This window comes from Branchiostoma belcheri, unplaced genomic scaffold (genome assembly GCF_001625305.1).
Source record: "Branchiostoma belcheri isolate BF01 breed outbred unplaced genomic scaffold, Haploidv18h27 scaffold20, whole genome shotgun sequence".
NCBI lineage: Eukaryota > Metazoa > Chordata > Leptocardii > Amphioxiformes > Branchiostomatidae > Branchiostoma > Branchiostoma belcheri.
Genome location: NW_017803491.1, coordinates 2,903,629 through 2,916,528, shown reverse-complemented (window position 1 = coordinate 2,916,528; position 12,900 = coordinate 2,903,629). Strand labels below are relative to the sequence as shown.

The 12,900-nt window shown below is 42.1% G+C and overlaps 3 protein-coding genes across 4 annotated transcripts; all 3 read right to left on the bottom strand.

Annotated features, from left to right (window-relative positions):
- Positions 1-4,530: 4,530 nt before the first annotated feature.
- LOC109469156 lies at positions 4,531-6,612 on the bottom strand. Its single transcript, XM_019767564.1, has 3 exons — positions 6,497-6,612; positions 5,316-5,437; positions 4,531-4,937 (listed from the first exon to the last, which is right to left on the bottom strand). The coding sequence occupies exons 1-3, from the start codon at positions 6,540-6,542 to the stop codon at positions 4,569-4,571; spliced, it is 537 nt and encodes a 178-aa protein (XP_019623123.1). The 5' UTR covers positions 6,543-6,612; the 3' UTR covers positions 4,531-4,568.
- Positions 6,613-7,480: 868 nt separating this feature from the next.
- On the bottom strand, positions 7,481-8,818 carry LOC109469152 (uncharacterized methyltransferase YdaC-like). Its single transcript, XM_019767558.1, has 3 exons — positions 8,740-8,818; positions 8,358-8,496; positions 7,481-7,953 (listed from the first exon to the last, which is right to left on the bottom strand). The coding sequence occupies exons 1-3, from the start codon at positions 8,812-8,814 to the stop codon at positions 7,514-7,516; spliced, it is 654 nt and encodes a 217-aa protein (XP_019623117.1). The 5' UTR covers positions 8,815-8,818; the 3' UTR covers positions 7,481-7,513.
- A 1,393-nt stretch (positions 8,819-10,211) lies between these two features.
- On the bottom strand, positions 10,212-12,506 carry LOC109469150 (uncharacterized methyltransferase YdaC-like). Of its 2 annotated transcripts, XM_019767556.1 has the most exons (4): positions 12,330-12,506; positions 11,969-12,060; positions 11,555-11,696; positions 10,212-10,811 (listed from the first exon to the last, which is right to left on the bottom strand). In XM_019767556.1, the coding sequence occupies exons 2-4, from the start codon at positions 12,041-12,043 to the stop codon at positions 10,366-10,368; spliced, it is 663 nt and encodes a 220-aa protein (XP_019623115.1). In that variant the 5' UTR covers positions 12,044-12,060; positions 12,330-12,506; the 3' UTR covers positions 10,212-10,365. The 2 variants fall into 2 exon arrangements, with proteins under 2 accessions (XP_019623115.1, XP_019623116.1); XM_019767557.1 differs by lacking the exon at positions 11,969-12,060 and having other exon boundaries at positions 12,330-12,381.
- Positions 12,507-12,900: the final 394 nt, after the last annotated feature.

Sequence of the window (12,900 nt, the reverse complement as noted above, 5' to 3'; positions counted from 1 at the left end):
GGCCAGTAACCGGCCATGGGAGCGAAACATATCTTGACAAATGAACTCTATGGTAGCCAAACGTATTGAATGGCGCTGGTAAATTACACCAAAATACACCCTTAAGCTTACTTTCCCACTGTTCCTTACCATGAGAAAACAATTCTACTACATCAAAGATCCCACTTATCATGGCTAATGTCATCCACTGCCTTAAAAGAAAACGTCATACCCAGCAAACCTATATGTACCACGTATGTTGAAGAATGTTGCATAACGTTAGACGTACGTAGTCTCTTATATCGTTGTATTTTTTCATACATGCTGTCTGTACTTGCCGCCGTTAACCCTCGGGCATGTATCTGCAATATAAACATGACACATTATCCCTCAGCCCACGTTGTGGATCACGGAGACTAGTGCTTCGGTGCGGTCAGTGACCGGCTACCGGTAGCCTCCAGTGCAGGGTGGGAGTTTTGACTGCGTTTTGTAGAATTTTTAACGCGTTCTCTTTGCCGGCCATCCTACAACCAGCCGCCCAGAGAAGGATTGTACCAGCTCTGGGCAGCTGGTCGTGGGATGGCCGGTTAAAAATTCTAAAAAACGCAGTATCAAAACTCCCACCTGCCCGGAGGTCGACCTGCACAGGAGGCTAGTAGGCTATAGGCGCTAGGCTATCAGTACCTAGCCTCCATAGCATGCCAAAAACTGGGGGTTTGGGGGCTCTTCAGGGTCTTTGGGAGCTTTTAAGTGCTATATTTATTTTCTGATTGCATATAGACAACATAGCCGGCCTTGTTGAATCACCCCCGTCTTTTGCAAACCAGAAAACAGCCGACCACCAAACCCCCAGTCTTATAAGCCCGGAGGCTAACCAGTACCCTACTCACTACTTATGCAAGGGACTTCGTTGACAATTATCGGCGTGGACGTGTGTAAATACGGTGATTACAGGAGACCGCTGTGCTCTAAATGCCGGACATGATGTCACGCAGGGGAGCAAATGTCGCGACTCTGGGGTGGTGGTGTCTTGTGACTCCAAACAGACCACCTGTTCTGTAGTTTCTCTCTCAATTCAAAGTAAAACACTAGTTGTAGAGCAAAACTCTCTTAAACTTTGCCCACCTGTTAATAGGACCAGTTAGTACGACAGATATCTGTTGTTTTTTTCCAGCATTGTTGCACATGAGATGGTTTCATCTAATACTGCTTTCGGCTCTTCAAATATATGGAATTTTAGATTTTGTTACGATGCAATACGTGAACAGAAAGTCTAGAATTCTCGTGTTACGAATTTCACTTTCATTCAATTATGTTATTTCCATTTCATGACTGTGATATACATTTATGTTTCAACAATTAAGTACTCATAGACGTTCAATGTGTAGTTCTCATCTCTAACGTTGTCACTATGTTCGTGTAATTATTATAGATGATCTTAAATGCCTTAACGCGTCGGCCAAGTCAAACAGCAGATTTGTGTGTGTTTGCCGGCACAATGCCGTGTGAGATACGGCCTGTCGGCGACACGACGGGACACAAAGCCGGGAGCCTGGGGGTCGCTACCGGCTGCCCGTTCCCAGCCATTGTGAACCACAGACCCGTACAAAATCAGCTTTGCCCCGGTCTGGGCCGAAACCCTTTCTCTCCTTTCCCGCCCTGCATCCTGAAAAAAAAAGCTTCGGCTTGTCGCGATCGCAGCAACAAAACAGGAATCATATTTCCGAGACATTCGCGAATCAAGGGGACGAAGCGGGAATGATGTTGAGGTTGGATGGGAGGGATGCTGAAACAAAAGACAAAAAGGAAAAAAAATGCGTGCGTGGGGAATGACGTATTAGAATACGTAACTGAAGGAGGAACCAAAAAGAATAGGAAAGATAACGAACCTACAAAGGATATAAATTGATCTAAAAAGAATACACATTTTCAAATTCCACTTACAGTGCATCTCTCTGAGTACGTATAAAATTTTAAGTTTTATGTTAGTTTAAGACTTTTCCTCAACCAATGCCCGTTTGCGTTCAGCATCCAGCTGCGAGGCAAATTAACGAGCCATATGCTCAAAATATTGCAACAATCAAATCCCTATAACCTCAGTTCCTACTTATTTATTTTTGTATAGCCATATCTGTGGAGTTTAGATATTATACTAGTACGCAGTTGTCCCCATATGTTTGGTTTGAGGTAGTGTGTTGAGACCATCACATGGTTTTGTAGTGTTTAAACGACACCATTTCCAAAGCAAATACAAGAGCTACAAAATGTCCAGAACTACCAAAAAATTTTGAGTGTTTAATAACGTGAAAATATTTATCCAAACTTTGGATATTGTCAAATCCTGTTAACTTCAGTAAAACTATTCCAGACAAGCGAAGTGTTGTCCCCTACGAACATTTTGTTCCGGCCACGCAGCTATTGCCTACTTAGACTTTCAAATACACTGACTGTAACTCTTTGTAATGTGCGCGGGGAACGCCTTTGTTGACCCTGGTTTCCCTGAGAACGAAATCCCCAATCCTCTCCCCACAAAAGTCTTCCTGTTACGTGTGTATCAAACAGTTATGAAGATACGTAGATTGAAATTAGTGCGGGATTGTTCAACAGCTAGGTGACGTATCAGGAATGTATGCCATTGGAACAGGGCGGCCAGGAATAACACAAGTTATGTACATCTTTGAATGGAATCATCACTAGCTTCTGGAAACAAAAAGACTATCGGACAAGTACACTAATGATGTAAGAAAGGATGATGCAGGAACCGCAGTCTGTTTTCAACAAGCAGGAAAATTACACTCACGTAACAACAGCCCACACAGCAACAGTAGAACCAAAAGCCGCCTCATACTTCTCGGGAGTTTCACTTGTCTGCAGGATGAAAATCACATGGACGATCCCACGTGCACTGATGTAGTTTGTAACGTATCGCAGGAGACGTTTTCTTCACTATCACGAACGTTCAGGGCCGCTGGGCGTGGCGAAGCTAGACAGATGAGGGGAGAGGGCTGGACTAAAGAAGTTAAAATCGAGTGAGACGCGGTGACGTCACGTGAAATCTCGCGAGACCAAACGAACGTGACTTGGTCAAATGTTTACTACACTACAGTCAACAAAGACAGTTTTTACCACATGGTGATTCTGACAACGGCCCTGCCAGGGACACGTAGTGATTTCCATCAGAACGGAAGTATCCTGAGATGTGTAGGCGATACAGGTCACACTGTAGAATGTCATGACAGAAAGATCAACGTGAAGTTACTAAATGCATTGGTTAACAAGACGCGCCGATGCCCTTTCTATTTGCTGAAGGTACACACGTACATGTAAAGTAAGGCCATGTTGATTTGATTACATGGAGGACATCAGCGCGCGCACGAGTTTTTCAACGTTTTCAAAAAAAGTTTTCTACCATACTGTAAATCGTACAAAGCAGCCACAAAATTAGCAAATATATGGGAAAACGATACTAATGTCGTAGAATGTCAAAATAAATTCCAAAGGAAAACAGGTAAATGTGAAGAAATGAAAATGAAGAGTCTATTATACGCCATACCATACTCTGTTTGTTTGTTTGTTTGCTTGTTTTGTCATTTGCTCAACCTTCATGACCATGTAGATTTCATAATGAAGGAAACTTTTTTGCCAAACTTTTCGCACGCTCGCATCAGTTTTGGGGTTCCCAGAGGATGTCATCCATGTAATCAAATCAACATGGACTATGGCTAAAGAAAGAGCGTTCTGTTTTGAACCTCCCGTAATCCCAGTCTTGCTAATTTAGCCGACAGTGAAACAGAGATGGTCACAGAGTCCTGCCAAAGTGAATTGAAAAAGGTATAATTAAATCCTTCTCTATTATGGATAAACCGATTTGATAAAACCCACCTCTTTGAAACATTATATGGCATTCGTGCTTCCTCCAAAGAGCATAATGATCAATCGTTGTTTATTCGCAGCATATAACTATTATACATGATACATGTAACACAAACCACCCACATTTAATTCAATGACGCGCACATGTATGCGGCCAGCATACTAATCTTCAAACAGATCTTTCGGTGGCTGCCATACGGTATCAAATTGGCCAGGCAGTACATATAGTCTTATATTTATATAAGTTTAATTTGGCTGGCGAAAAAAAAGATAGTACAAAAACGAGAGCTCGACAAAAACGCCTAAAACACGTCAAAAATAAGCCGAAGCCTAAACCTCTGCTTGGAGAGTATAAGTATACAGTCATTCAGATCACCTCTATTTTTCTATCCCAGTGTTCCAAGCTAGGAAGGAAGGAAGGAAGGAAGGAAAGAAGGAAGGAAGGAAGGAAGGAAGGAAGGAAGTGTATTAGGTAGGGACAGAAGGATGGATAGGTCATGAAGGAAAGAAGGGATTAGTTATAATGATTCTCAAGTAGTGTTTCTATTAAAAGCAAACATAGCCTTCGCCATTTGTCGTAACGACACATGTCCACCCCATTTAGGGTGGCAACAAACATTTCTAGTGTCTTCAGGTCCAATTATACTGTAAAAACGAATTGATTATATATACACAGCACAAACTAATTAATATTCTCATGGAGTGGCCGGCAAAAGTTAAGTGTCACGGTTCGTGATGAAAAGGGCAACAGCTGGTAGCAAAAAGGACAAGACTCCGCCAAAGCTGCTGTAAGCTCCTCCTCCGGTGACTGTCACTCCAGAGGGTGGGAGACTGGTCGTTGCAACATCCATATCACCGCCAATCAGGGTTTGAGTTGGTGATGACGTCGTCGGGCTCTCCTCAGCCGAGTCTGTGATTGGTCGCGTGAGATGGTCGTTGCAGACGTCGGTGTTACAGCAGTAGAGCTGCCTGTTGACCGAGCAGGACCCGATCACTCCCCAACACGGGTTCGGGGCCGAGCAGTTCTCAGAGGTGGCGCATGCCCGAGAGATCGTCAAGTTGCCGTTCAGGTCCAGTCTGACGGTCTACGAAGGAAACAACAAAACCGTTATTCCTGCTAGCATGAAAGTTCATCTGAGTTAGTAATTTACACAGTAAAAATCAAACTGTTCTCCAATTAACTCATAAGAATTTGACTCACCGAAACTTTCGTCCGAATTTCTCGGTCTTCATCAGCAATCTGACCAAAGTGCTGTAGACATCTGATTTTTTTTGCACTGGGTCAAAGTTCGTCGGAAGTCGGTAACGCCCCCCGTCCCGATAGAGAGAAGGTTGGTGTGCCCTAATGTAGATGGCTTATTCTTGCTATCCATTAAAATGTCAAAGTCTCCAAGTGCGAATATCTATTGTGAATATCCAGAAAAGTACAAAAAAATACAAAGAAGAAAAACAGTTGAACTCACCATACACCTGTTATAATCTTCAGGACAGGCAGATGTCTCCGCACCGTTCCACGGATCACTGGCACAGAGCGAGGTCTCGTCCGTACTGGTGCACTCCAGACAGTTCAGGGCATCTGCCGTACCTTCAACGGTAACATTTACCATTAAACATTTTACAAAGAACAAACAAAGGAATGTCCGTAGCCAGGATTTTGCTGGGGGGAGGGGGGGCGGGCTCCTCCTACTGTTTGAGGGACCAGCGAGCGTTTGAAAAATTGAACCTTCTGAAATGGCATTTCCGGGGAATTTGGAAGGATTTCAAAGGGAAAATCAGAGATAACTTCTTATTCAATGACAAAGTGAGCAGTTTTTATAGGACTCCAGTGCCGCTGGTAATACAAAAGCAGCGGAATAGCTTTGGAATACCAAAGTAATCTCGGAACTTGCTGTTGACCTGCACCTGGCAGTTCGACCGCTAGGTGCGTCAGAAGAGTTAGTTAACCATGCATAACAGCATGGAGATTTCATTACAAGTCCTGCCAACGGCAACATTCCATTGTCTGTTGAACTTTAAACACCATTTCCGTGGAATGCTGGCAACCGCCAAATAAAGCAAGAGGGGCTTGAGGTTGGTGGGAACTGGGGGGAGGGGCATTCGTATTTGCTTGAAACAATTCAAGTTCCTCAGACGATTTGATATTTTCGTGTTTTGACAAATTACATTTGAACATTTCTTATAACTATTGCTGAACGTCCTTTTTCATTTGTATTGCTTAAAAAGAGATAAATTGTGACCGAAGCATTTTGTTTGGGGCCACAAGTGACATAAAAACAAAAGTAATCATCACACGTCCTAAACAAAAAACACAAAATCAAAACTCCAAATTCCAATGTTTCAGCGATTTCCTTATCATTTTATCATGTCACATAAATATAGCTTGACAACGTAAAAACAACAAAAGTACTTGCGCCCACAAAAAGACATAGCACGGGATCCTACCAAGCATTTCAGAAACAATGCCACTTCACTGAAAAAAGACATGTCCCGCGTTTCAGGCAAAGATAGAGTTCCCAGAAGAAAAGTAAGAAAATTACATACAGGAAACTAAAAGAAGAGCCCCGCGACCGCACCAACCTACGTATACCATTTCCAACAATGTTAAACACATTAGAATATATGATGTAAAAATATATGTACTCACTGAACGTGGAAGCCACGAGAAGTATCACAACAGTGTAGGCGATCATTTTTGCGCAGTGCCTCCAAAACTGGACTCTCTGGAAAACTGAGAACGGCTGAACTGGGAAATGTTGACATAACAAGGGAGCTTATCTGGGCTTGTCGCTGTCGGTTTGTCATAACGTTTAGTGTTTACTGGCCATAGGTCACGGCAAAGTGATAATTAGGGCCTTTTCAGAAATGTTGCGGTGGGGTGAGGGCTGATAATAAATGAACCGGCAAAAACTGTATCTTTTCGTGTAATTTGCATCTTTTTTGAAAACGAAAATCAACGATCTGAATGGAGTATATTGCGAGAAGTAAAAATAAAAAAAGGCCAGTGATATTCACATATTTTTCTAAAATCTGTCAAATAGTCCCGACTTCGATATCTACTTAATCGTTAGATGCACAGATCATCATAGAGAAACTTCCTGTATATATAGAAGACTTCTCATTATCTTAAGTGAGTGTTATCTTGATAGCTAAAGCAGATTTAAATCCGCCAGGCAACCGTAGTTTTGGCATCCCTGGCATGGATACTACAACTACACCAAGAGTTTATCTGGGAAAGTTGCCCAAACGGTGACGTTCTGCCCTATGGAATGCACCCAGGCAGCAATCTCCAAATATAGAAAGTGTAATTGTCTGGCTAAACGAAGACGGGCCGCAAAGCTACCAGGAAAGACCTTTTGATTTATTTTAAGGGTGGTTATGTTACCTGGTAAACAGAGTCTGATGGTCTTCCTGAATAGCGGGAACTTGCTAAAGGCTCTGTAAACCGCATTAAAATGATCCAGACATGTAACAAAAATTGACATCTACATTGTGAAAGTCGTACGTACGATCAACGTACGTACGACTGTCTCAATGTAGATGTCCATTTTTGAGAGAATGAAGCAAGCAGATGAATAAACAAACAAACAAACAAACAAACAATTAAACAAACAGACACATGGCTTTTAACATTCCATTGCTTTATTTCTTTATTCCTATGCTGTTACTGCCTTGCCCCCTCCTTATAGGCAAATATTGCCTCAAATGTTTTCTGTCCTTTTCCGAGGTGCTCTAGCTCCACTCCTATGAACCCAGTCTGCTCCAGCGCCGCCATGTATCCGTCAGGGTTGAGTTTATGGGCGTACTCGTTGTAACCTCTGTCAACCAACAGCTGCACCCTCTCCTTCTTCATAGTAGCGACCATAACGCCGCCTGGCGACAGTACGCGGAACAGCTCCGCACAGCCTTGGTGCAGGTCGTCCCAGAAATAGTAGCAGTTGACGTGGAATATCCCGTCCATAGACCTGTCGACGTACGGGAGGTTCGAAACACTTCCGAGGGTGACTTGAAGCTTTCCAGCTGCAATGTGGGATTGAAACCGCTTGGTGGCGACTCCTACTATCTGCGGAGATATGTCCAGTCCATAGACTATACCGGGTCCGTCTGAATTGGAGGAAAATCATTAATTACACACATAAACACAGACACACACAGACACACACACACACACACACACACACACACACACACACACACACACACACACACACACACACACACACACACACACACACACACACACACACACAGACACGCACACACACACAAACACACACAGACACGCACACACACACAAACACACACACACATTATCAAGTCAGTCTATATCTACTTCAAGCTTGAAATCTTGTTTACATTGAAATTGTATCATGCAAACCTGTTTGATATTAAACCTGGACCATCTTAGCCTGGGTAACATCCGATTTGTAACGGTAAAAATCTTGCCAGGGTTGCCGGCCGTTAACGTTACACAAATCGGATGGCACCCAGGCTAGGACCGTCCTTACCCGATCCCATGTAGTTCAAAGCGTGCTTCAGTCCAAGCCCAGGACCAAAACCGACCTCCAGTACGTTATGATGCGGTTTGATGTTCAGCAGTTTTGCCGCGTGTCTTTCAAGACCATCGTTTCTCTTCTCAAGGAATCTCTGACGAAGAAAATGAAAGTTCCAAAGGATTATGTTTTATGAATCTGTACCTCTGTGTCAGTAATAACGTGTATATATAAAACAACCAAAAGCAACATTTTCTAGATTGAAAAGTCAAGAACGCTTGCTACTACAAGACAAAAATTGTCACAATGGGTTTTATATTCTATATCATTCGCCGTTAACCTTTAAACTATCCCCAATAGAATCATAAAAGGAAAAAATAAAAATCTGGCACCGCACCTGAACAAGCCAGCCTACAGGTCCCGAGGACGGCTGTCTCATATGTCTCGAAACCGCCTCCTTAAAATGCTGCATGGCGAGCTCACTACAGACGATAAACAGCGGATATAAAAGGTGTGTATATAGGCCAAGGAAGCAGTGTTACTGGCTTGAATGTGTACTTTTCAAGTTAATTTTTGTCCACAACGATAGTGCCGTAAAATAACTATCCTTCGATTCAACACCCTTTTCATCAACGATAATAAAACTGAATAGAGGTGTTATTGGGGCCTTTTCTTGATTTAATCATTTCAAAAACCGTTATCATACAAAACCTGGGACTTAACTTGTTGATTCTTATGCTCGCTCCAATAATACCGCCCCGCCCCTCCCCCTATTGTGATTCGTGCCACTTCCTAACGTTATGCCACATCCTATGTACCGGACCTGTAACCGTAACCGAAACCATCACCGTAATAATATACTTACTGTGGTTCTTAGTCCACCGTGTGGATAGCGTATCGAGACGACACAACTTCGCTATGGCCGTCAGACGGCATAACGTTATGGCCGGCTCGTAAAATAGGTCATAGGAATGTTCCAAACATTCAGTGGGGGTGAGGGTCATTTTCACAGGTAACGTGTTATATGCATGTCGTCGAATGACATCTCTCATTAAAAAAAAAAAAAAACAACAACACATGCTTATAACATACTGACCGCAAGATACAATTCTATTAGAATAGTGTTGTTTAATTAGTTCTGTGAAACACAAAGGTATTGTTTCTGTTTTCTTTCTCTCAAAGTGAAGGTCCAACGTGGGCCTCCTGGTGGTTGACCTTGGTACTGCAACTTCCGGATTTTGTATCTTTTGTCCTGGATATGCTAACTTCACGTTCGGTTCAATCGGTATTGGGCACAGCGCCTACGTTAATTTCCGTCTCGTAAACGGTCGTCGCCTTTTGATACGGTTGATGCCAGTCTTCTGACCCGGGTTCGAATCCGAGCTTGATCCAACTTTACATTTGCAATACGAATGTTGCTTTTGATAGCATATATTAAGCATTACGTTTTATACGTTTTTGGACCTAAAAAAATTATGATACGCTCGGGTATGGCATCGACCAGTCAGCGATATGGCATCAAAAGGGGACGACCGTTTACGAGACGGAAATTTGCAGCGCCTACGTGTACTTTTGAAAAGCGGTGTGACTATTCCGTGATCAGAAATAAGTCAATGGGGCTTCAGAAAAGACTATTAACACATATTTATGTGAGAAGAAAATTTTCTCTGTGTACATCGGTTTATAATTTTATTTCACCATATTTTAGGCGTAGAAAAGACACTAAAGAACGTACAGGTTTTCAATTTTACTGTTCATAGTACTGGCCAAATCGTCCCAGAAAAAGTCACAGTTGACGTAGAAGATTCAGTCGTAGACTTTTTCTGCATACGATATTTCTGAATTCGATAGTTATATTTAATGAATTCTAAATTTGCCCCTCTATTGTATTTATGCCGGTTTAAACCCTCCTATACGTTGGCAATGTTTCATTTCAACACTTCGTCATTAATAATGCAAATGACCTCCGTATTAAAGAAAAAAATTCTGGGTTCGTTCTTTAATATAATAACCTTTCCTGTCATCATGGTGAGCTGTCCTTGCCTTCCTTACTCGCAGTGTAACCGTACATTTTGTTCTTTCCTTCTCCAATTTCCTCCTCCCTAAATCCCACGAACCCTGCCTTCTCAAGGGCCTTCATGTATTCTTGTGGGTCAGTATGACGGGCGTACGAATTGAGCCCTCTTTCAACAGACTTCTCTACGACAGTCCTGTTCATGGCGGTTGCTACACTGCCCCCTGGCGACAGAACGCGGTACAGCTCCCTGCAGCCCTGGTGAAGGTCGTCCCAGAAGTAGAAGCAGTTGACGTGGAAGATTCCGTCCATGGAGTTGTCAGGATAGGGAAGTTTCATGACATCTCCGAGGGTGAGCTGTAGCTGGCCGGATGCAATGTACGGTTGGAGTCGCTTGGTGGCGACATGCACCATCTGTGGAGACAACTCAAGACCATACACCTTACCCGGGCCATCTGAAAATACATTTATAACAGGCGATGTCTTCATAGTATATTTCAGCAGTATATGGGCACGTAAAGGGAATTTCCCTTGATGCAAAAGCAATAAAATGAAATAAACAAGTAGCATCAAACACATATATTACTAATAAGTTAGAATTTAGTGTTTAGTAAGTTAGAGTAGTCACATACTATACTGGTAATTGTTACCCATTCTGTTGTCCATCCTTTATTTTCATGTTACATGTACTTGTAATTAGCATACGGGCAAGAGCTTGCAATGAAGTTTTCATTAGTAACGTATTAGCACGAAACTAATTAATACATGTATTATATGTGCATAAACAGCATGGCTAAAGTTTAAACTCAAACTCATAGTCATAGGGTTATAATGTTTTCTACCTCAGGCTCTGATGTACGATATCAGTTTACAAATATACAAACAGCACAACGAAGAATCCAGCATCTAAAATGCAAATGACACAGATGAGTAAATAGGGGTACCAGAAAATGAACCAAGACCACAGCAAGTAAATTCTGTCATGTCTTTTTCATATTTATCTGCCATATCCACGTTGCGGCATGGTAACAGACATTTTTGCCCATTTTCAGCATGTTGACCACTGTCAGAGGGCAACAAAATTTCTTGTTTTGCTTTCCAAAATCAGGCGAAAATTAATGCGAGCGCTGTTGTCATCCATAAAAATTACTTGCTGTCTCCTAATACTATTCAACAACGTAGAAGTAATGTAACTCACCTTTACCGATGTAACCCAGGGCTTCCTTCAGTCCGACTCCCGGTCCAAACCCGACTTCCAACACCCGGTGGTGCGGTTGGATATTCAGAAGTTTGGCTGTCTGAACCTCAACTACATCGTTTGTCCTCATAAAGATCAATTCCTGCAAAAAAGGAATGTTTAACAATCTTAATAGCATAACAATCTTATGACGATAATGATAAGAAAAATGTTCTTAGAAGGTAAACATGCATATTGCGGTCGACGACAACAATATCTGTTTCATTTATCTAACGTTGGAACCATACAATTATAAGTACATGTATCTAGTGAGTCTAACATAAAAAAACGGAATTTATATATAAATAATTATGTAATAAATTATAGATAACGTTAAGTAACATAAACTCAGTCATCAGTCAATAACTGACCTACCTTAACCAGCCAGCCGATAGGCCCACCGGTGGGTAGTTTGAGGTTTTGTGAAACCGCTCTTTTAAAGTGTTGCATTCTCACAGACTTCAGACCTTCAAATACAAGTAAAAGTTGTCACAATCAAGTAACAGACCATATCACCAAACTCTTAAGACATTAGTGCCTCATTGTATAAATATGCAGTCAGTTATTGTTTGAATGTCATTTAAGCTTACTTATGGCCGCCGGCTGTAGTCCCCTTATATCTAGTCTATATCCTTTTGATGACTGTTACAGCGTACATGTATAACGTTATGTACAAACAAACAAACAAACAAAGGAGACATGGGGAGGGCCGCGCTAAACTTTACGATACATGTACCTTGGTCAAGTCGTCCAACCAGCAATGCGTGGTTTCAGCACAGTTAACTGTGACTCGCTAAGCGTTCTCGGTTTCCTTCTTGATAAAGTTATGTCAGCCTTTGCAGTTTGCAAGTTCATATCCTATAACATGTGACAACAACAACTTCACTAGTACTGCACAACAGCTAGCTGTAAGTATCGGTAGCGGCCTTGAACTTTGGCACTCGGAGGAGGTCAACGGAATAGTCCAAGATCAGATACTATAGGGGGTGTTAACTTCGTCTTGTCCCTTTTGTCTCACGTTTACTGAGGATACTGGTAAGTATATTATGTGGCCGATGTTTGATACGCTATATGCTTGACCCATGATATCAATAACAGAAATATAATGCTAGATGTTTGTATGCGCTGTTTGTTGTATGCCAAAGTACAATATGTTTTAGCCAATTAGGTTACACGGAGCCTGACCTCCTTGGTTTAGCACTGTTATCCACATTCCATCATAAAACTTCACATTTGTTCACTAAACGTATGCTAAGATTGTAACATCCGCTGAAAAATACGCGCGTGATTACGGTAGCAGAACACAG

Bases quoted from the DNA above. Each gene is read 5' to 3' on its own strand.
- LOC109469156 (XM_019767564.1), bottom strand. From the start codon at position 6,542: ATGATCGCCTACACTGTTGTGATACTTCTCGTGGCTTCCACGTTCA. The intron at 5,438-6,496 runs GTGAGTACATAT...TTACCGTTGAAG, and splicing joins TCTCGTGGCTTCCACGTTCA to GTACGGCAGATGCCCTGAAC. The intron at 4,938-5,315 runs GTGAGTTCAACT...TTTCCTTCGTAG, and splicing joins AAGATTATAACAGGTGTATG to ACCGTCAGACTGGACCTGAA.
- LOC109469152 (XM_019767558.1), bottom strand. From the start codon at position 8,814: ATGCAGCATTTTAAGGAGGCGGTTTCGAGACATATGAGACAGCCGTCC. The intron at 8,497-8,739 runs GTGCGGTGCCAG...TTTCTTCGTCAG, and splicing joins CTGTAGGCTGGCTTGTTCAG to AGATTCCTTGAGAAGAGAAA. The intron at 7,954-8,357 runs GTAAGGACGGTC...CCTCCAATTCAG, and splicing joins TTTGAACTACATGGGATCGG to ACGGACCCGGTATAGTCTAT.
- LOC109469150 (XM_019767556.1), bottom strand. From the start codon at position 12,043: ATGCAACACTTTAAAAGAGCGGTTTCACAAAACCTCAAACTACCCACC. The intron at 11,697-11,968 runs GTAGGTCAGTTA...CCTTTTTTGCAG, and splicing joins CTATCGGCTGGCTGGTTAAG to GAATTGATCTTTATGAGGAC. The intron at 10,812-11,554 runs GTGAGTTACATT...ATGTATTTTCAG, and splicing joins CCTGGGTTACATCGGTAAAG to ATGGCCCGGGTAAGGTGTAT.